The 23,525-nt window shown below is 38.3% G+C and overlaps 2 protein-coding genes and 1 long non-coding RNA gene across 3 annotated transcripts; 1 reads left to right on the top strand and 2 right to left on the bottom strand.

Annotated features, from left to right (window-relative positions):
- Positions 1 to 2,709: 2,709 nt before the first annotated feature.
- Positions 2,710 to 7,352, bottom strand: LOC307253280. Its single transcript, XR_013844956.1, has 3 exons — positions 7,319 to 7,352; positions 6,840 to 6,926; positions 2,710 to 2,994 (listed from the first exon to the last, which is right to left on the bottom strand). It is a non-coding gene; the product is annotated as an uncharacterized lncRNA (long non-coding RNA).
- ormdl2 (ORMDL sphingolipid biosynthesis regulator 2) lies at positions 6,916 to 12,219 on the top strand. The gene is made up of 4 exons (XM_080031257.1): positions 6,916 to 6,975; positions 8,119 to 8,292; positions 10,652 to 10,803; positions 11,478 to 12,219. Exons 2-4 carry the CDS (start codon positions 8,119 to 8,121, stop codon positions 11,611 to 11,613), a joined length of 462 nt encoding a protein of 153 aa, XP_079887383.1. The 5' UTR covers positions 6,916 to 6,975; the 3' UTR covers positions 11,614 to 12,219.
- A 1,745-nt stretch (positions 12,220 to 13,964) lies between these two features.
- On the bottom strand, positions 13,965 to 19,982 carry nemp1 (nuclear envelope integral membrane protein 1). Its single transcript, XM_080030451.1, has 9 exons — positions 19,860 to 19,982; positions 18,955 to 19,073; positions 18,110 to 18,326; positions 17,948 to 18,020; positions 17,768 to 17,861; positions 17,549 to 17,663; positions 16,829 to 17,054; positions 15,670 to 15,846; positions 13,965 to 15,072 (listed from the first exon to the last, which is right to left on the bottom strand). The coding sequence occupies exons 1-9, from the start codon at positions 19,966 to 19,968 to the stop codon at positions 14,916 to 14,918; spliced, it is 1,287 nt and encodes a 428-aa protein (XP_079886577.1). The 5' UTR covers positions 19,969 to 19,982; the 3' UTR covers positions 13,965 to 14,915.
- Between the last annotated feature and the right edge of the window lie 3,543 nt (positions 19,983 to 23,525).

Here is a 23,525-nt window from a genome sequence, read left to right as displayed (position 1 = left end):
GTTCTGAGCATACCTATAGGACCACAAATTAAATAATTAAAGAATAGGCCTATTAAAAATAAACGGGAAACATAAAGGAAGCCCAAAAATATCTTCTTTTCTTCTTTTTCTTTCTCTTTAAAAAAAGGCAGAGGTTTTTCTCTGGTAGAGAAGAGGGGCAGATCACAGACACGGACGGAAAGTTTGACCAATATGTTCATAATCTGCCTGAAGTTTGAAGGTTAATCTCACTTCCTCGACATAGGTTTAGATGTGAAACTTGATTAAACACTTTGAAGTTAATTTATGTTGCAATATTACTATTATTTACTAACACAGAAATTATATATATTATGTGCGTAAAAAAGAAGTACATTTGGTTCATGTGATTAAAACAGCTACATATTGCAGTTCATTCATTGTAGGACATCAGAAAAAAAAGAGTTAAAAAAGTAGAGGTAAGCTACTGTAGCCTATTATGTAATAAAGGGATGGATGGGACAACATGTAAATAAAAGCCCAAATTAATTAGAACTGACGAACACTGTCTTATTCCCTTTTTTTCACAGACGATTACCAAATGTTTAATGTGACCTCATGCTGCTACTCATTCACAATCTTCCTCCACGCGCGTAAAATTTGCACTCAGCATGAACTAACCTGAGGATGCAGGAAAACCCTGCCCTGAGTCACGGGGGCTCATCTTTCAACTTAAAAGCAACAGGGCTGGCACCACTCTTCACTCACAGCTGGGGACGAGCGAACACACACTCACTCACTCACTCACTCACTCACTCACTCACTCACTCACTCACTCACTCACTCACTAACACACACAAACTGAAGAATCCACCATGGATTTTTGTTTGTCGACTCTTGCTACTTTCTTCTTGCTCCTCGCGGCAGCATCCTGCGCCCCAGCCGGGCACAGTGCGCACGATGCATGCGCGGATGTACGGAGTAGCTCACTGGAACTTAATCACATCAGCAAGATTGTTTCAGTAGAGGTGAGTTTTTTATTTATTTTGATTTATTTTAAATTTTGAATTGTTAATATAAAATACACTTGAAACATTGGAAACAACTATTCCATAAAAAGCCACTTGAATATATTGGGCATTCAAATTGTATTCTGAATTAATTTAAATATTTTATAATATTCTAATACGTTAAAGGTTTAATAAACATGTAAAACAATATTCATTTTAAGTTGAAATAAGCTGAACATGTTTGCTCATTAACATAATGCATACACATCATTAGTGTTAAATGAAACTCTTGCTATAAGAATATTTCAACTTTATATTTGCTGCATCATCATTTCAAATCAAATTCTTTCAAGTCAACTTTTTATATATAGCACATTTAAAAACAACTGGATATGACCAAGTGCTGTACAACATTAAAGGCAGATGCACAAGCAACAAACAATAGTAAAACAAAAGATAAAATGCAAGGCAGTAAGTGAGAAAACCAAGATCATTCCATTCCAAAAACCATAGAAAACATGTGTGTCTTGAGTTTTATTTTAAAAGTGTCAATGTAGGGGGAGCATTTTGATGAAAGTGGAAGGCTACTCCATGGTGTCTGATCTGCCACAGCAAAGGCACAATCCCCCCTATGTATTGCTTGATTTCTTCATTATTTGACATACAGTGTACTGAGCATGTTTGTCTCAAATGGTCTTTAGGCACGAAATGGATCCAAAGATATGACAGATTTCTCATCTCTGGTTTGGATGGAGGCGAAAGACATGTGTGACCCCGAAGCCCTCAAAGAGAAGTCTGCGGTAAGAAACAAATACTACATGAGTGTCACTATCAATGGCAGTACAAACTAGTGAGGTTTTGATTAGCAAAATAAAACATTGAGTTCCTGATTGTGATGTGCTTTTTCTTATTTTATTCTTCCTCTCTCCTCTTTCCTTGCAGCCATGTCTTGGGAAGATCCTGGATGTCCTAACGAGCTACATCTCGGCAGTGGAAAGGATTTCTCAATTTCAGAGCTGCAAAAAGTTTGGCGATGAAGTGAAGCCGGTGATGGACAAACTGCACAAACACATGAGCACATGTGTGGACTCAAGGGCAGGTGTGAATCGCCAGAAGGTAAGCTAGACTCAATTCAAAAAGTCCAAGTTTTAGGATAGGATTGTGTTCATCTATCAGCCTCAAAAGCCTGTGCAGGATGTGGATAAGTCAAATTGGACAACAGTTGTAATTATTATTTGTTTTCCTGATTCTAAAGGAGACCTACATCAGTAGAGAAGAGCCCATTAGTAACTGGCAGGAGCCTTTTCTGTGCCACTATACTTTGGACAGACTCTTCTCCTTCTCCATCCTCTCCGCCCGTGTCTTCGCCGTGGGTGACCCCGCTCAACACACCGCCAGCTCGGCTCAGAAATGCTTGTAAATGTCTGAAATGTTGCAGCTGTGAATTGCATATTTTAGTTGATCACATTGATCAAAGTGTCTGGTGCTGCCTTCAGTGGCTGCTGATATAAACCCATAATAGTGAATCCACTCTTGTTTCTACCACGTGTACGTGGAAGGTATTTCCAATGGAATTTTAACATATTTATTGAAATCATATTTATTGTATTTATTTAATTTATATTTATTGAAATCATCCATTTAATGTGATTTAATAATGTATTTTTGTCTTTCTAAGCATGATGGATGAAATATGTGTATAATAAACTAAATTAACATACATTTGTTGTGGTTTGTAAATTATGTCAAGACGATTGTTCTTTCCAGTGAAAACAATTTCCTCGTGAAGGAAATTTAGAAAGTAACCTGCACTCTTAGATATTCTTTTCTTTGAATGAATTTCCAAAACGCCAACCAGACAAACGCGCTCGTTGATGATGATGAGGAAGCTGTGCTTTCCTAAAACAGTCCAGCAGCTCCGCGGAGATCCTCGACTTCCTGCATACTTTTCATAGTCTGTGTGTGTCCGTCACAGCACATGCGCAGAAATTGAGTTCCCTCCCATTCCAATGATGCAATGTCAATCCTGTAGTAAATCAAATCAAACAAGAAAGCTGTCATGTTTTAAAAAGGGAAGAGGAAGCAGTTAGCTCACTATGAAGGTTCCAACAAGGAAGTTTGTCCTTTGACTGACTTAGTATCCTGAATGAATTCAACTTTTCATCCTAGCCTGCCCGGGGGATTATGTTTACAAATGGTTGTGGATTATCCACATCTAAAGTGATTTACATGAAAGGAACAAGAATGATTTCAGCAAATAAGATGCAGAAACAGAGGGTCATGAATAGATGTAAAAAACAAAACACACTAAAAACAAGACACAACACAAGAGCAAAATCAAATTAAGCGTATCAAAAAATAACAAAGTTCTATAGTGTATTTTCCTCAGCAGTCAATGGTGAAGTCAATGTATAGTAGTACAGATGTTAACCAAAGGGTATTGCCAGAAAAAGATAAAGATCTTTGGCATCCTCTACGATGCGATGCGATAACAATGTGCACGGCATTGTTACTATCCATAGCTTGTTTGTGTTTGGCTGACGCGTGCAGGAAAGGTCACCATGTTACAGTAAGTCACCGGTGATACTTTATGTCGTCAGGTATAGTGTTGTCAAATGTGTAATGTGAACTTTTACGGCCCCGTATTTAGTTTTCTCTCTGGACCGCTCAAGTGAGTCAAATTGTGTGCATTTTTAAATACCTTGTGCATTACTCATTTTCTTCCACATTATGTCATCGTTAGCATATCATAAATCTCATCTTACATTTTTTTGACATTTCCATGCCTGAGATTTTCCTGCAAGCGTCATTGCTGTTTAGCTTGATACATTTGAGCTACTGCTTCATGTGATTAAAAGACTCTGTAGGCGTTCACTGTTTACTGTATTTCAACTTTTAAAATAGAAAAACCTGAAGTTGAACTTTAAGTTAAATTCAAAAAGAGCAAACCAACATAATTTTGTGCCGGCAGCTCCAAAATAACACAATTTTGGCTCCATACTCCCTCTATTGACTATGAACTGTGATGTTTGAGTGTAAATTGCTTTGATTTGTGGGTTGGAAGCTGGTGCCAGAGGTTAAGTCTACACAATCTAATATCTTGGTCTCTATCAGGCCATTATATGCAATGTTGAAAAGCCTTAGCTGCTCTGCTTTATGGCAACGCCGGCTTAACGGGTTGTTGCATCAACATGATGACGTGTTTTGAATAGTCAGGTATTTATCTCACTGGGTAAGCCAAAACAAACAGAAATTCCCGTATGGTTTCTTTTTCAGTTGAGATTTACGGAAAGAGATGCCTCATGACATACATTATTATTCCTACAAAATAAAATGAATACACTGTGATAATAGATTTTATAGTATATAAATAAAGTACATGTTGTGTATCAGCTATTATGGGCTGTGAGGTCATAATCAGTTCAGGAAGTAGTTATAAAATAGTAAAAGTAGAAACGTCACATTGTATAAATACTCATCAAGTCCTGCATTCAAAATGATATCGAAGGAAAAGTACAGAAGTATTATATAGTAAAAGTAATTCTATTATTATACATAATGTATGTTATTTTATTATATTATTTGTATTGTTGTATTTATGTGTGAGAGGCAACAATCTCATCTCAAGATCCATTTAATTATAAACATACAAATTTAAAGTGTCCGTGTGAAAATATGTTTCTATTATCTAGAAATGACTGACTCAGCAAGCCAAAGTTCCTCAGGACGTCCCGAATATGACTGGGTTCACATGTAGTCTCTGGCTCATACGTAATGTGAATTTCTCATCACTTCCTGATTTAATTCCTCTGCACTACAGTCAGCGGTTGGGGTAGCCGCTCTTTGTTTTCCATCCCTTTACATTAGTCACGGGTCACTCTTGTTTTGTAATGTTTGTTTATAAAAGCAGAATCTGCAAAGCAATGAGTTATACGGATGACATGTAAAGGACTAAAAATATTTGCCTCTGAAAATGTAGAGGCATGGCAGGATTAACCTGAGGCAAAAACGAGCTCTTTGATGTTCCTGGATTATTATTCTTACTACATTCATTTGTGTAGGCTATGTTGCATGTTTAATCTACACCAAAGCATCATATTCTAAGAGGTCATCATATGTTTGTAGCATGGCTGTCAGTCTAAAAAGTTTAAAAAAAGCACAGTTGTTTTCAGTTCTGTTGTAGTGCTTTTTGGAGCTAATCCAAGGAGGTCTTAATAGTTTATTATGTAGGCTAGAAGAATTTTCTGAACCCATGAAGGGAACATCTAAGACTTAAAACCAGGGCTGGACTGGGACAAAAAATCGGCCCTGGCATTTTTGGCCATGGCAGCCCACCATGATTATTTATACGATATGCGGAGGCAGGGGCGTTGCACCAAATTCTGGGCTTACAATACAATCATGTAAAAGCTATGTTTGTCTATAGTCCAAAACGTATGAGTGACTGGTCCCTCTCCAAGCCAGATAACAACACAATGTTTCTATTGATGAATGACCAAATCAGTACGTGTACTTGAACACAACCCCTGGTCTAATGACTCTTAATAACCATGCACACACACAGTGTTTCTCACAGGAATTTGGGAGACTGTGTCGTGGACCCTGAACCTTCTAGGGGTGTCCGGGGGAATGCTCCCCCGGAAGATTTTTTTTTAAATGTTAAAGTAAAATTCATCAATCTGGTGCACTTTGAGGAGAAAACTAAGGCTAAATCAGCTTGGGGGGCCTTGGGCCCCCCAAGCCTGTCCGCAGTTTCCTATTTAAGCTATTTAGTACTATTTTCTGGAATAATTTATAGACACAGAATGACCAAAAAGCAGAAAGAAGAAATGTACATGTTTAAAAAATCCAGTCAGCTTCGGGAATTTTTTCCCTTCGTTTGTATTTTTTAATGGCCCAATATAGGCCCCTGATCTTCGTAGCCCCGAACAATGTTATTTAAAAAATAACAAAAATGTACTGACGAATGAAAGGCCCCTGATATCTGTTTTTTTCCCTAAATAAATTTTTTCTGGGCCTTCAAAGATCAGGGGCCTATATCGAGCCAGTAAAAAAAATAAAAAAATACCTTTTAATTTTTTTGGGTGCAGCCCCCCTCTGCCTTGGGCCCCCCAAGCCTGTCCGCAGTCCGACGGCCCTGAACGTAACTGACCATCGTCAGATGCTCATAATTACCGAGTAGAAGTTGAATGCGTGATAATAGAATTCAATGCAGCCTCTGAATGGGCGGCCCTTTGCTGTGTGTGTGATAGGGCCAGGCCCAGCCTAGAACCACTCATAATGGCCTGGGAGTGCTGGGACAAAGTTTTATTTAACTTTCAGGTGAAGTTGACAGCCTGCACGCACATGTTTATGTCCATGGCACTCCCGAGAGGGAAGGGACCTCGGCCCTCGGCTGTGTGACTTGGCCGGGCCGGGCCGAGTCACACAGCCCAGGGTCCAAAATAAAAAAATAAATAAAAATAAAAATAATTTTTATGGACCCGGCCCGGCCCAAAATGCCTGCCGGCCCACCGGGCATAGCCCGGTACGCCCGATGGCCAGTCCAGCCCTGCTTAAAACATGGCTTTTAAGGCTGGTAATGTCAACAGTACAGGGTCCAGGGAAGGTCCAGGGAAGGTGTGGAAAAGTGTAATCTAAACCTCAAAAGACCTCTGCCTATGTCTGAACGTCCCTCACCTGTGCAAACAGACCCTGTGATGTTGGGGGAGGTTGGCACACATGCATATCTAAAAACATTTGTGTAGGCTACCAAAGCCAAAAGGCTACAACAGAACGTGAAAAGTGTGCCAACCATGGGAATTAACAGTTATTTGAAATTTACTGGGAGGATCCGGAGAATTAATGCAGTTTCACATCTTCACCTCTTACCTGCATGAGATGGGATAGGACAGGGCACGCGGGCCGGGGTTTTGACAGCAGCAAGTGATCCAGCCCCAAACCTCACGAAGGCGTGGTCTAAACAAGAAACAAGGAATTTCCTGGTGAGCTACGACAACACAGGAAGGTAAAGTTTGCTCCGCTGAAATATGAAGTTAAAAAACAAACAATAAAACTCGAAATGACGCATGTGCGAAATGAATCTATCACATTTTATCAGCAGCGTTTGACGCTCTACTCTCATGCCTGACTTGCAACTACGTCATGATTAATATAACTTTGAGCTAACGTTAGCATGTTGAGCTCAACTGGTAGCAGAGCACCCGAGCGTTTTTATGTCATGTAACGTTAATTTTTGAGCTGAAGCTAAATATTCAGGACATTGTATTTGCCGTTGCTGTCCGGTTCTAGTAAATTAAGTCACATTTGAACGTTATTGCTGCTTTATTATCACTTTTTAATCCAACTACCGTCTGAATGTTGCGGTTAGCTGGGGGAGTCCTGTGAGAGGGAGCGCGTGTTCAGTCAGCAGGGGATAATTCAGACGGGCGGGGTCGAGCGTCTCTTGGTTGATAAACACCAAACCACTAAAGAGTGGATGGCAACTCTTTATATGTCCATGGTTTAACATGATATCACATCGTTGGGTCAAATGGGGGCAAAGTTGGTTAGCACGTTAAAAAAAAATTGTGGAATTTTGAGATTAAAAAATATTTTGAGGGGAGCAAAATAATAGCCTATAAATTATAACGAATAGTTCAAAACTTGTCAAACAAGAAAATAAGTAAATCACCAAAGTAAAAGTGTATTGGCAACTATACTAACAATTAATTAATTGGTCAATCAGTTTCAATCAAAAATGCAAGTTTGTGTAGCCTATTGGAGAATGAATAGAGAAAAACAAAAAAAGCAAAAAACAATAACTGATAAATCAAGATAATGATTGGTGAATGAATGTAACCAATCTGTAATTGCAGCACTTTGATTTTCAATAATCAGCATGCTATAGTTTCAACTTCTCCATTGTAATAATTTGCTGCTTTAATTTGCTTATACCTTAGAATGGTATGACGGAAATTAATAGTTGGTTTGAAACCATGACTTTTTCAAACCGCGGTATACCTTGAAACTGGTTATCAGCCGCTGCCTATTCTATTGAAAAAGGAGTTGATTTTAATTTCAGCAAAATATTTATACACCGTAAACTTTCAAATGTTTAATATTCAGTTATTTTTCTGCCTCTTTTACATGTTGTCTGTGTGTTTCCCAGATGAACGTGGGCGTAGCTCACAGCGAGGTGAATCCCAACACGCGGGTGATGAACAGCAGAGGGATCTGGCTCACCTACCTGCTGCTGACCGTCGTGCTGCACATAGTTCTCCTCAGCATTCCCTTCTTCACTGTCATGCTCGTCTGGACTCTGACCAATGTCATCCACAACCTGGTCAGTTTGAACGTGTGAACCATTCCCAGTAAATAGTATCTCTGGCTGGATTAGATACAAAAAGCACATAGGACGTCCGTATGTTAAAGGGATACTTGGTAATTTTGGGAAACACGCTTAGATCAATACTAAGGCTGACCCGAATACCTAAATCAGTATCTGAAGGTCGGTTTTTCTTGTTTTGTTTTTGTGCATTACATTAATCAACCAAAATATCCCAGTAGTAGTACTGCAAGATTATTGCGTTTTCCTTCCGTTCATCCCCGTCCCTAACAGTTGTTTCTCCTGCTTGCGGCTTCCAGACCGGGGACAATATTAGAGTGGTATTGATCCTGTCAACTTTCAGCAAATAAGCATATTTCCCCCAAATAAATGTCAAACTAGTCCTTTTATCACTGATTTTTACATCAATGTCAATTTGTAAAATAATATAATTTGCTGGATATTATGGTCTGCTTTTTTAATTATTAATTTCTTGGTTGAAAGTCTAACAATATATTTTGATAACATGATGTCAGGATTACATGTACAGTGAAAGAGGATTTTATCCATGTCAATGACCCCGTTTCACCTAAACAAGTTACTTTCACTTTGCTGCATTTTCCTACTTCACTATGTAAATGATCAGTTCTGCAGTTTAGCAGCCAGCTTTCAACTGTACTTCTGCTTTTCTCTTGGAAAACATAGAAAGCCCAAAAGATTGATGTTAGATAATAATCAGTTCTCCCAAGTCTGATGAGTTACCCTGTTGCTGAGTTGCAACAGCTGCATCTCCTAAATGATTAAGTATGTGGAAAGCCTGCACATATTAATACAGCATGACATGTTATGTTAATGTGAGTTCATTAAAGGTGAAGTACGCGATTTATTTATGTTAATATAAGTGTTAAATCGCTCTTTATTCATACAGTGATCACTTACATAATGTGCGCGTTTCATAAAGCCGTTCTCTGTCAGCTGCTCTGCATGTTATCGGCAAATAAACTTTTCGCGGATCCCGAAATTAATATCCAATCACAAGAGAGAACGCTACTAACCGACAACCATCTCACTCATGATCTCATTACCGGTGCACAAAGACTGCAGTGCATTAATGTGGTGACGTAGGGACGAGCAAGGGGACTGTTAACTGCACTAACTGACAGGAAGTTAGCTAAAAGAACCATTCCGCTTACAGCACCTTTAATATTAATATGTACAGTACTGTGAAGTTTTAGGCAGGTGTGAAAAATGCTGTAAACTAAGAATGCTTTCAAAAATGGAAGTTTTGATAGTTTATTTTCGTAAATTAACAAAAATGCAGTGAGTGAACAGAAGAGAAATCCAAATCCAGCTGTGCCTTCAGCTCAGAACTGGTAGAAACCAGTGGAACACAGGTAAATCCATCTACTGTTCTCAGCATTGAGGACACCATTAATCCTGACCAAATCTTCAACTCCAATTGCAGAAACTTGCAAGGGACCTCCACCATGCTTCACTGTTTTTGACACCCATTATTGTACTGCTCTCCAGCCCTTCGTCAATCAACCTGCCTTCTGCTATAGTCAAATATTTCAAATTAACTAGAGCACCTGCTGCCATTTTTCTGAGCCCCAGTTCCTATGTTTTCTTGTATGGTTGAGTTTCTTGACCTTGTTTCTATGTCGGAGGTATGGCTTTTTGGCTACAACCCTTCATGAAGACCACTTCTGACCAAACTTGTCCGGACAGTAAATAGGGGTACCTTGGCCCCACTGGTTTCTGCCAGTTCTCAGCTGATGGCACTGTTGGACAACTTCCAGTTTCAAAGGGAAATAACTAAGGTTGATGTATTTTTTATCTGCTGCACTAAGTTTCCTTGGCTTACTACGGCGTCTATGATCCTTAATGTTGCCCGTTTCTCTGTGCTTTGTCAAAAAAGCAGCACATCTTGAAACCCCAGTCTGCTTTGAAATCTTGTCTGGGAGAGACCTGCTTATCCAGTATAACTACCTTGTTCCCTCGCTTAGCATTTTTTTAAATTTATAAAAATGAACAATTATTTTATATCTTTGAAATTATTCTTATTTTTCAGCATTTTTTCACACCCGCTTGAAACTTTTGCACAGTAATGTATATATAAGAAATAAAATAAAAATTAATTTAAATAAAATGAAGATATAAAATCATACAAATATATAGGAAATATAAAATACTTTAAATATAAAATAAAATTACTATATATAATTTTTATTTTATAAAATAATATTAAAATAATTAAATAGAAATAAGAATAAAAATATATATATTTATAAAATATATCCTTGTTGCTGTTGGAGATAGCTAATGATCCATTGGTAAACCTGAGCTTGTTGAATAGCTTGAACTCTGTCCTCTGCAGGTGATGTACCTGTTTCTACACACAGTGAAGGGAACTCCCTTTGAGACACCGGACCAAGGAAAAGCTCGTCTGCTCACACACTGGGAACAGATGGACTACGGGGTCCAGTTCACATCTTCGCGTAAATTCCTCACCATCTCACCAATTGTTCTGTAAGTATATGATTGCAGCTGAGCTTACATTGAAAGGTCTGTCGGCAGTTTCACTTTCATTATGACCAACTAATTGGCGTATATGTAAACACATTCTGGCTATAGGGAATCTTCTGGGAATAATTTTTCTGGAAACTTACCTGTCAGGTTTTTCTTTTCTCACACGGCTATTATTCAAGTTAGATGATTCAAATCAATGGGTCCCTGTTTTCAGACAGTGGTGGACAAAAAAAATCAGCTATGTAATAGCATAGTTTATCAGCTGTAGTTTTTATGTCTCTTGCTAATTATTTAATGTTCACAACGGATTGATTTAGGTTAAAAGGGGTCTTACATTTTCACTGGATGGATACATACAATATCTTGCTGCACGTCCCAGGAAAATGTCTACATCTTCTCCAGTTGAAGAAATGTAACCAAAGATTTAACGAATTGTGATTATTTTCTGCCAAGCTAATCATGACATGGACATTTCATATCACCAGGCCACCAGTTCATCAGAGCGTCTGTGTTTAGAAACCATCACTTGGCCACTAAAAGGCTGTATTAAACAGAACACTTGAATGTAACTTGGGAGTTTTTTGCTTTGACGTGCCGGAAGATCCAGGAAAAAGGGTTCAAACTTGAATGTGACGTGTTGATGGTCCACTGACACTATTCTCTTCCCTCTGCAGGTATATTCTCGCCAGTTTCTACACAAAATATGATCCCACACATTTCCTCATCAACACCAGCTCCCTCCTTAGCGTCCTCCTCCCAAAGTTGCCTCAATTTCATGGAGTGCGGATATTTGGGATCAACAAATACTGACTGAGGAGCGCTGGATTTTTACCACCAACACTGGACTTGTAGTTTTCCACTTCTGCTGAACTGTTTTACGTTTAGAGGTTGAGGGGAGGAGAACCAGATCGATTGGTCTTATCTGTACATACTGTGTGGAGTAATATATGAAAGTTGCAGTTTGTGCTGGCCCTTCAGCCTGGGGAGAAAACAAGTAAATGAACTGCTGCTGTTTCACGAAAGTAATTTTTTTTCCTTTCCTGACATTCCTGATGTATGTTTGATAAAAAAAGCCAAACACATTTTTCTCTTGGCTTAAACGAGGAGCAAGTTTGAACTGTACTGATTTCGAATGTAATGATTATTCCTTATTTTTAAATCGTCATTCCCTTCTGTCTTTAGATGTTGCTTTTCTGTTACAAACTGCACTGGCTGCACAATCTCTTTGTCTGGTTTTTGCCATAAATGTGAATGAATTCATTGTGAGTTCATCGTAGCAGTGTGGTTCATGTTCTGATGACACTTGCACACGTTTTTCTTTTGTGCCTTTTTTCTTGATTTACTATGAAGGACTTACATGCAGCATTCATTTACACGCTTACAATAAACACTGCAGTCTTTGTTTTGCTGTGATGAACACAATCCTGTAATTTACTATTTGCTTTGAGCACCACATGACTTCCTGAGAGATTCATAGTTAGCACATCCTTGTTTTTACATTTGTGTGGAGGTTTGTGTGAACACATTTATGGAATTTGGGCAAACTGTGGGGAACTCCGCACACTTTACATGAAGCCACCATGGGGGGCTGTCACAGTATTTGCAGTGTGCTCGTGTATCCGAGGGATTCTCCCCTCTTTGGCATGATATGTGGTTGGGTTTGCATTGCAGTGAGGTTTCCCTGTTAGTGACGTTTGTTTTGGGGAAGTAAATCTTAGGGAACACAGCAGCCTGTGACTGCGATTACACTTTTGGTTATGCCAAACTAAGCCTCAGATACATGCAAATTTTACAAGCTTCATCTGCTGTTTTGCACACATTGTGTAATAATCTGATGCAATTATTTGCAACAGTGGGGTGTCCCCCTGCCTTCAGAAGCTGCGAGGACAGTCATTTTAATGTGAGGAAGCCCGTTGTGGGATGCCGAGGCCAGCTGGGGCTAAATGTCATCAGATATGGCTCACTGAAAGTCAAGAGGGAGAGCACTGATGAATTGTGTTTTTTTTTTCTGCAACATAAAACGAAAGCTACCTGATTCAAGATAACCCTATCTCGTTCAAACAGAAGATTGGGTCATCACTGTAGTTTTTTCCCAGTTCTGCTTCCACTTTTAATTTAATGTGAACTCGGTGACCCTTAGAAGTACAAGAAATAGTATATGCGCTAAGGCACTGGAGTCCAGGTTACAGCGAACACCAATCATATCATAATTTCTGAAATGCATAATTAGAAGGGAAGATATGCTAAAGGTGATATCATGGATCAAGTGCAGATATGAGAAAGGTCAAACCTCTATGGAGTGGGGCCAGGTTTATGGTAAACAGCCGTTTCATTTAGGATTCTAGGTAACTGAGGGAAAAACAAAAGATGTCATTCATAATGCCGCCAATTTCCCAAAAACACAGATTCAAACTGTTACAATTAAGTGCAGCTTCTGCAAGTGCTGTGTTGTTCAGTTCAGCCCTCTGCTGTTTGTAAAGTGGAAATTCCACAAGCTTGTGTTGATCTCACTCCCATTGGTTGAAGTTTAAAGTGAACGTTAAATGGGATTTTTTTCACCACCTTTGACATTTTATAGTTTAAATGATTGATAGAACAAGAAGACATTGGTAGATGTTGTAGATGCAAATAGGAATGAAATTAAATTATTATGAAAATACTACTTTGTGAAAATCCATAAAGAAATGTTGTGGTGGAAGAAGGGTTCAGATATTTTACTGAAGTTAAAATAACAGTACCTTATGATTTAATCCTGCATTGAAAATGTTAGTACGAATGCTTCAAACGTTAATCTAGTCAGCAGAATGCCCCCTTATATCTTTGTATTATTGTTATATAGTTATTTTGAAGTTGATAATCATTCAACTACTTTTTTAAACCTTGACCTGCAAAGTAACTAGTAGTTCTGAGATAAATGTAGTGTAATAAGAAGTACTTAATCGGTTCCATCCGAAATGTGGGGTAAAAGTAGAAATAAGCATAAAATAGTACTCCATAGAAGTACAACCAGCTCAAAACTGTAAGTAAGGACTGAACAAAGGTACTTATTAACTTCCTACAAATGAAAGATATTTGCCATAAAAGTAAAGTTAAGTTCTGGACGTTAAATTCTAATAAACGCATGCATGTCAGACCACAAATATTTTTTTTTATTTCAAAATACTTCCACAATCGTTATGTCAGTTAAAATGAAAACAGTGAAATATGAACTTCACAGATCTTTTTCTCACAGAACAGAAAATTACGAATAAAACAACTAGTACGGCTTCGGGTTGCTGCTGCTCAGAGAGACACAAATGACTATTATCATATTATTATTATATGACTGTTATCTGCTCTCACTGCAGCGAGCCCATTTTTTCAACAAGGTTGTTTTAGAAACTGAAAACATAAAACCTTTTCTAAGCTATGACTTAAGACAACACAAATTCTCCTCACACAGTAAAAGTTCAATTGCTTTGACCTCCGTCTGATCTCAATATGTGACATTTCCAGCATTTGTAACTTCAGTTTTGTTACCTAAAAAAAAAGAGATTCTGCTTTAGTTAACATTCTTTGAAACTACATTACTTCGAAATTTTTTATGCAGTTAAAAGGAGGAGTCAGCACTTCTGGAGAACGCTTGTCAAAATCACATTGTCAAAATCAGTGAATATCTCCTCACGCTCCGCTTACCTGTCAGTACGGTGTGTGTGTGTGTAGGCTCTTTAAACTGGTATGTAAACAAAGGGGTGCAGGGCGGCACTGTAGTTATCACCCCATTTACAGAGCCTAGGCTGTGTATAAACACTGGATTTTTCTCCAGCAAACACACAGTACGGACAGGTAGCGGATCGTGAGGAGATATTCACTGAAGTGATTTTAACATCAAGCATTCTCCAGAATCTTGGACTCTATCTTAAACAGATTCGACCACACTTTCCTGCCTGCGATTGTCAGTGTATTTAGTTGTAAGCCCGGACACGAGGCGGCTCTTCCAAGCTTTAAATCCATTCCTCCAGAAATCACTCACTCAGTCAGTCTGGACGGAGAGCTGTTCCGCGACGCCTTTCTGAAAGGCAATAATATAGGTTCTTATTTTCAAACGTCTGCTACATTGTGCCGCCGCTGCCTCACTCCGGTATCATCATCGGCTTTATATCGTTTTCCTCGTCGTCCGTGTCAAAAAATTCATCCTCAAAAAAAGTTCCTCCAAAGCCATATTCCTGAGCGTGGACCGACACCTCGTTTGATATCAAGTGAGGCGACCCTTCAATGAAATCAGCAAACCTGTGGGTTAAAGTGACAATATCAACCACACTATATAGTGTACAATATGCAAAACATTGGCTGTGATTTAGGAAAACCTACAAATATATCTACAATTTAGGGCTGACATTTGGCCCCACTTCAGGGGAAAATTTGTGAAGTATGAGTTAGTTGGTACTTTCGATGGATTCATATTTAAATAACTCCAATTGAAAATGCTTGAGATTGTGTTTAAAAAAATAAACCCATCAAATATCTTAAAAGGGTAAAAAGAACTTCTTAGCCTCCACAACAAAGCATTAACACTTCTGAAAACAGTATCACTGCAACGTCACTGGTGGAACCAATTGGTTTTAGATATCACATGATTTGATAAATGGAGAGCACCATAATAGTCAAGGGGTTTCAGTTGACTGTAGCATAAATGCACCTGTATTGTACTGCACCTGGAATGCCCAACTTTTGGTCAGTCAGTATTATAGCAAAACCTTCACCATCTAATTTTCAGTTGTCAAAAAAGCCGTTCTATTTACTTTGATTCAATGTTGTAAGACACAAAAACATTAAAACATTCAAGGATGAGAACAAATTCAATACTTCGGAACAGAGCATTGGCACCTTTTTGGGGACTGCAGCCTGGACACTGCCTTCCAGGGGCTGAAGTCCGGGCTGTTACAGAGTTTCCTCAGTTCGTCCAGGGCACGTCTGGTCTCCTCCTCACCCTGTTTCTGAAACTCCTCCTCAGTCAACAGGCGACGGGGCTCCAGCTTCCAGTTCACATAAGGTCTCATTTTCCTGCACAATACAGCAAATGCTCAATGAAAAAATACATCTTAATTATGAGAGGGGCATATGACAACTGGTTCTGTAGAGATTATGCAACAAAACTATATAAAAAAACTGTAATGTTGCTGCTTATAGCTTCAGTAGTTTATGTGCATGTGTATTTTCTATTTTATTTGAACTGCCATGCTATATTCTGAATAGTTTTTTTATTACAAATAAAGTTAAGTGATTTGCATAAATCACTGTATATAAGCAGACATATGCAAGACTTTCAAGAGAACAACTGACTCTTAATGTATAGAAAATCTTATTCTATTATTTTGTGCAGTATCACAAACTCATTAACAAAGTGTGCACTTGGTAATGATTGTGCAGCTATTGTCTACATTATGCTGCCTAACACCATATGAACAGCTTATAGTCCTGTACTCTTCTGCCACCTACTGTCCTGTCTGTATTTTAAAGGTCACATATTATGCTAAATGCACTTTTTAAATGTGTTCTAACATATCCATGGGTCCACGGTGTGCCTAGAGACTGCCAAAATATTTAAAAAAATAACAATCTCTCCTTTTCTCACTCTCCCCCTTTCTGAAACCTCCACCCCTCCCCCCCAATATACTCCAGTCAGAATTCTCCTTGTTTCTGACCTCACAAACTGGAAAGCCAGAAGCTTCCACTGTGCAGCCCACACCCCTATTTCTTATTGGTCCACGGCCCTGACAGACAGAGGGCGAGGCGTATCTGGCTTCGCTTCCGGACAGGGGGCGGGGGGAGCTCAAAGATTGTATATTTACGAGGGGAGCTGCAGCTCTTTTTAAAAAATAGGCCATTGTGAGATTAGCTGAACATCAGCATAGTACAATAAATTATCTGAAAGTTTTTTTCAGCAAACAATTAAAGAAAAACGTATTAGGGACCACTAAGACCAAATAATATGGTGTATAATAGTACCGAAAAGTGTATAATATGGGAGCTTTAAAACACTCACTTCCACACAACGACTGCCAATTCGAGTGGGTACTCCAGGTTTTTGGAGAACAAAGCTGCGACGATGATGGCGAAGGAAACTTGCTGGATTTGAATCCCCAGATAAACCAGGAGCAGACCGAACAGCTGCAGCGTCCACGACAAGATGTTAATGTTCTTCTCATCCACCAGAGGACCGTAGCGGTAACACACGGCAAAACTGATGAAGCCCACCACTGATACATAACCTGAAAAAAAGATTAAATAGAGACACATTGATGTACACAGCGTTTTAAAAAAGGACTAACCTATTGCAGAGCTTTGCAACATAAAGCCTGCACAATGCATTTGCATTTGAATTATTTACAGTATCTCTGAAAAAGTTTCAGATCTGCTTTATTTATGTTTTTCTGGTCTGCAGCACATCATACATATCTTATTGTCTCATGCCCATTCAAAATCGTATGTAGATTTAAGAATGTATACTTCAGAATTAAGTACTACAGGAAATAAAGGCACTGACTGACTGAATGTGTGCCAGGGGATTGCAGCCAGGATAATAATGTTGATTCGTGTTATAAGATCTCAAGGTGATGAATATAACTGAATGCTAACATACAGTGAATGCAAACATACAGTGGTCTAAAACAGCTTTTTAACATGCAATATTCAGATATTCTTTGGTCTGTTTCCAATTTCAAAAAAGTCACTATCTACATAGAGTTGTATAGACGATCTGTACCTAGTGCCATGTGCCAGTGTTCCTGGAGTATCATGCCCAGGTTCCTGCAGACAAGCTGGATGGCGTACAGAGAAAACGACCAGCCGCCAACAATCAACACATAAAAAGGGCTTTTCTGAGGGAACAGCAAACACAAAAGAGTCCAATAATTATGTATGTGAAAGAACAAAGCGATTTAGCCTCTAAGGTGGTGGATATGAGGAGAATGAGATGCCATACCTTTGGCAGAAAGCGTGCCAAAATGAAAAACAGGATGATGAGAGAAGCGAGCATGCCTGTGCTCATACCCGCAGAGTAGAAGAAAGCCTGACTCCTTTGAATACAGGACAAAAACAATAGTTAATAGCATATCACAATTAAGTTCAATTATTATGACGGAACACAAGTGAGAAAAGTTACCTGCTGAGTGAGTTTGCAAAGAAGAACAACAACACTCCAGCGAAGAAAACCAAAAACAGATAGATATCAAACTCTGTGAGGGAAAAAAATAACAAGAAATTGGCCATTGAGTATCTGTCAATAACCAGCTTATTAATTGAGTTGATTTGTTTTGCCACTTACTGCGTAGGGGCTTTACGGTGTATGGAGTTTTGCCAGCAGGATCGATCTTGAAGCAGGTCTTCTTGCTGAACAGGTTGATGTTGATCGTAGTTTCGTTGTGTCGCTCACGTAACAAGCTCTGGATCCAGCCCATGACACTGAACTGGTCCAGCTCCTGCAGCTTCTCCTCGCCTTCCACAGTGTCCACTCTGAACACGTTTGAACTCCATATTTTGACCTGTAAAAAAATATATATATTAAAAAAAAAATGCTGTAAGAAATTAGCCCGGAAATCCAGACCTAGAACAATATAGGGTTCAAACTCAAACACCGTATCCGCAGCCATCTTTGTTGTTTACTATCAAGGCTTCGACTGTGCATGCCCAGCACGGTCGTCATCCTTTTACGTCCACCCCAGAGCCCAAAACATAGGGCTCTGGCCGGCCCATATCAGATAGAAAGATTTGATTGTCAACTCAACATTTTGCGACATAGTTAATGAGCTTCAATGGATCGTGTCCAGACCAAGAGGCTGAGCAAATTTTAATTTGTCAGCGGCAGGTCTGGATTTCCAGTCTGGTAGGTTACTATTGACACTTGTCCCATGAATAATTTCAAACAGAAACTTCTATTTCTCCTTGATGCCATGGATCACATATATAAACATTTAACCACACATAGGGAGATTTGTTTGAATTGAATTTGCATAGGGAGATTTGTTTGAATTGAATTTTGCCACAAGATGCAGAATTATGACAGAATTATTAAAAAAAAAAAAAAAAAAAAAAAATTTATGATTGATGAAGTGAATTTAATATCAGCTTAAACAGGTATGGATTTGGCATTACGTTAATGATGTAATTTACCTGAATTCTTGTCCATGTTTGCCTCCAGGTTGGCACAATGGGGTTCTTGTAGCAGAACTTGTTGGACCCTGACATGACGTGGTCCTCTCCATCCTGGAGATCGATAATTTGTTTGTTACCTGGGATTGAGAATCAGATTTCACTACATGAGACCATAGAGCAACAGACCAGAATAACTGTCAACTGTGTGTTTATTGTATGTTTACTATAAGCACCCATGAGTCTGATCATAACAGTATTCATGCATTGATCATTTGAAAAATGTTGATCATTCCGCTCAGTCCTGCACAATTGTACATGTGTTTACAATATTGTATTACTTTATTAATACATTTTTCTATTTATATACTTGACATAACTTAGTTTATCTCCTTTATGTTTGTTAAATGTTTACTGCATGCACCAACAGATCAAGGCAAATTCTTTCTATTTGTAAAGTGACTTGCCAATAAATCTGATTCTGATTCTTCGATTATAAGCTTCAACAGACATGAATACTTGTGCATCTTGGTTGTTTTGGGTAGAGATATAAGTTAATAAGTTGTCTTCACTCCCTGATTTCCCCCTCCACCTTTGCCATATGGTACAAGGTGTGCAGATCTGAAACCGGTTTATGTTTAGTGACGCACAGTTTTAATTTGGTTTTCAGAATAACCTGGGGGCGGGGCGCGGTTGTAAACTACACTTTCAAAATAATAAAACAATAAATATACCGTTTATTCAGAGACTTAATCAGAGTGTTAACGGGCACAAAAAGTATTTAATTAGAACCAGCTGACTTATGTTTCACTTTCAAACACTGAACACAAGCTAGCATGAGTTAGCCTGATACTTTCTTTAAAAAACACGTAGGCCTATAGTATGAAATAAAAAAGCTGTTATTGCTACGTATAGCTTTATCTTACCCGTTTGCTGGTGCGAGCTGTTGGGTAAACACGCGAGCAGCGCCATGAACACGGTTAATTTAGCAGTTGTGGAGACCAAACCGTATCTCATTTTCATGCATCCCGCCATGATGTTAGCAACATATCCCTCCTCTCAGAGTTAAGCCCCGCCTCTTAGTCTTCTGGTATCTCATTGAGTGACAGGACGTCCAGCCAATCACAAAGTCAGGCGTGATGACGTCATCCCAAGTTACGTTCTTCACCACAAGAGGGAGGGGGGAGGATGGATGGATGGATGGATGGATGGATGGATGGATGGATGGATGGATGGATGGATGGATGGATGGATGGATGGATGGATGGATGGATGGATGGATGGATAGATAGATAGATAGATAGATAGATAGATAGATAGATAGATAGATAGATAGATAGATAGATAGATAGATAGATAGATAGATAGATAGATAGATAGATAGATAGATAGATAGATAGATAGATAGATAGATAGATAGATAGATAGATAGATAGATAGATAGATGGATATCTCTGTCAGTGTAGGATAGCGTTTTGAGACCTAAAACCAGTGTTTGTGATTTCTTTAAACCTGAATATAACAATATCTTGTTACAGAGCGGGGCTCTGCTTTGGGAATTGTACCTGCCATCCATCCGCATTTTTTGATTTCAGTCCATCAAATGTTTAACATTTTATGTTCAAAATAGTTAAATGTAATTGGCTCAGTAACTTTGTTGTTTATTTTAAGATGCAGGTGCAGCTAAGAAAATATTACCAAACTGTGTAACCATCGGAAAACACACAAGGGCAGATGAAGTTTGACAATGGTGAAGTTAGGAAATACAAAGAGAGAGATGGTTGCTGAAGGATATACTACTCTAGTAAAAGTTAACATTGCATTTGAGCTATAAAAACACAGTGATGTGTGTCAATATTAGGGTCTGTGAAGTGACAGAGACATTGCATCTATATAATCTTAGGCCTACCACTAGGTGGCATATTAACCTGTTTTCACGGTTTTCACAACATGACTTAAGTTCTTTATTTTTTGCCTAATATTTTTTGTTTAAGACACAAACAGGCATTCATCTTAATGTCAAAGTATTTAAACAAGCACACGGTTTTAACAGGGTATTCATCAAACATTTAATTGTTGGTAATCTTGGATTTGATGAAATTGTGTTGTCTGAACCTGAACCCAACATTAGTTACACCTGTGACTGTCCTGCAAATATATAAAAACAGTTTGCACATGGGCCCAAACATATGCCCTGATAGCAAAATTATTATTTGATTATGTTTTGTTTTATTTCCCCTTGTACCATTGAAATAAAGGGACTTAATTTATACATTTAAGATCAAATTCAGTCATTATGTATCACCAACATACACCAAATATTTTTGGTGCTGTTTTATAGTACAGCCTCACTGCATGGCTTCAGTTTTAATCTTCTTATAGGCAATGAACGAACGCCCTGAACAGGCCTACTTGTAATGTGGCACAACAAATGGCTGAACAGCATGACACTGCACTTCAGCTGTGTTATTTTTGTGGGCCCACTGTTAACTGATATCTTGTTTCTGAACTAGCCATGCACTAATGTGCTGTATCACAGATAAGTGCATTGTGAAAGTGCAACTGAACAATAAATAGTTACCAAAGTAACCAACCAAAACCATCCACACATCCATAAAACAATTTGAATTAAAATGGCATTTACATGGAGACCAAAATTTCAGATCCATGAGCAAAGTGATATTTCACAGTGAAGCATGTGAAGCTGATCTTCATGCATTAGGCTACAGTGTGATCTGCTCGGATGTGGGCCACTCAAGTGTTTGTTTTTTGATACGCTTGTTTTACAATCAGTGTGTCCAGCTGAAGTCAACGATTTGGTCCGCTGCATTCTTCCGAACACGCCTTTACTGTGAGACTAAATGCAGCATTAGTCAGAGGTTCCCTACTCAGATTACAGAGCATATATCATCAAGGAGGAAAACATTGCTTGAGTCAATCGATCATGAGTTGGGAAGGCCGGGAACAGTGTTGTGTTCAAGCCATAAAAATGTGACCTTTCAAAACTGGCTTTTTCCCCATATTATTCACAAACACTTGTGACGTTTATCACAGGAGAATAACTTTGAGTAACACGTCCTTTGTCCAGTCTTTATTGTCCAATCATTGTTGGCTAAAGTGTATATGGACGGGGATGGTGATGCTACTTTCTTAAAAAAAAACAGTTCCTATATTTTTGAGAAATAGTTAAGTGGTGTCATTTACCATATTGCTCAAGTAGACTGTTATTCAGCAGTGAGGATGTTACTCAGTGTGTAAAAGTGGAATTGTCTGAGTTAGTGGGTTTCTTACAGGTGAACCTTTCACACAGTTCCTTTTCCTATGACTGTAACAGGATTTGAATCATCATTAACGATGATTCTGTTTAGGGAGATACAAGACAGTAAGAAAAAGACTTAGTAAAAAATATATATTTTATATATCTTTAATATATTTCAAATTTTATTCCAGTGCTATTCTGTTGGCTATCTCGCTGTTATGAGGTGTGTAATTAAGCCAAACGCCGTCTGGATTGGTTTCCTGCTTATTTAGTAAATCTTTAAATAAGGTTATAATTGTTGTTTGTTTTAAGTGATTTAAGTCATTCACTGTTCGCTGCTATTTGTTATTGTTGTGCCTGATTTCTTTGCAGATTAACATTTCTAAGATTCTCTTTAAAATGTATAGATTAATCTACCAAACAGTGTAATGGTTACACACTACAGTAACATATAGCCTACTGTAAAGTGATTACATGTAGCTCCACCTCGACCAGCTACAACATCAAACTTTTGATTACATGTGAACGCATCAGTATAGGCTAGTATAAAATTAGACAAACTTTAGGTGATTTTACTCAAGTAAAGCAGGACTTTCACACACGGATTGGACACGGTCAGAATCAACATCAGGGGAAAAAAGGCTGTCCCCACATTTCCTGTGCTTCAAATGATGGGGGACCATTTCATTTTAATGCTACTTAATTTAGGAATTTTAAAACAGTTCATAAGATGGCTTTAATAATAGTAAATATGTTTCCAATACTTTACAGATTAATTTGAATTCATTAACAAGAGGAACAACTTTTTGGTTGCCAAATTGTGGAAAATCCTTTGGCCTATATGACTAGCCATGACTTCTGGGTAAGAGTTGCATGAGAATCTAGACCAAAACTCATCTATTAATCACTTTTTCGGAGTGCATTGATGATTAACAACATTTAGAACTGGCTTATTATTACCAAAAAATAAAGAATAAATAAAGGAAAATGGGATTTTTCCCAACCTGGCAACCCAGAATGTGTCCTTGTAACTACTGACCTATGAGGCATTATTTATCAAAGGATTTAACTAATAAAGCCACATTTCTAAAATAACATTGGAGCTGGAAGCTGTTGACACAGACGCTGGGACGTTTGAGTACCGGGATACCTGTTGTAAATCCAAGACTCTTTAACTAAAAGAGTATTTTTTATGAGGAATTGATATTTCTAAATTATAGTGGTGATAAGTTAAATACAATACTCGTTTGTGGCCTAAAACGAAACTAAATCAGGTTATGTTTTAAATAATTTGTAAATTTTATTGACGTGTGTAGGCCTATTGTCAGTTTCA

This window comes from Ammodytes marinus (genome assembly GCF_949987685.1).
Source record: "Ammodytes marinus genome assembly, chromosome: 7".
Lineage (NCBI taxonomy): Eukaryota > Metazoa > Chordata > Actinopteri > Uranoscopiformes > Ammodytidae > Ammodytes > Ammodytes marinus.
Note: the sequence above shows the minus strand (reverse complement) of the source record. Positions and strands in the feature narration are given on the sequence as shown.

Bases quoted from the DNA above. Each gene is read 5' to 3' on its own strand.
- ormdl2 (XM_080031257.1), top strand. From the start codon at position 8,119: ATGAACGTGGGCGTAGCTCACAGCGAGGTGAATCCCAACACGCGGGTG. The intron at 8,293-10,651 runs GTCAGTTTGAAC...TGTCCTCTGCAG, and splicing joins CCAATGTCATCCACAACCTG to GTGATGTACCTGTTTCTACA. The intron at 10,804-11,477 runs GTAAGTATATGA...TTCCCTCTGCAG, and splicing joins ACCATCTCACCAATTGTTCT to GTATATTCTCGCCAGTTTCT.
- nemp1 (XM_080030451.1), bottom strand. From the start codon at position 19,968: ATGGCGGGATGCATGAAAATGAGATACGGTTTGGTCTCCACAACTGCT. The intron at 18,021-18,109 runs GTAAGTGGCAAA...TTTCCCTCACAG, and splicing joins CACCGTAAAGCCCCTACGCA to AGTTTGATATCTATCTGTTT. The intron at 17,862-17,947 runs GTAACTTTTCTC...CTGTATTCAAAG, and splicing joins TTTGCAAACTCACTCAGCAG to GAGTCAGGCTTTCTTCTACT.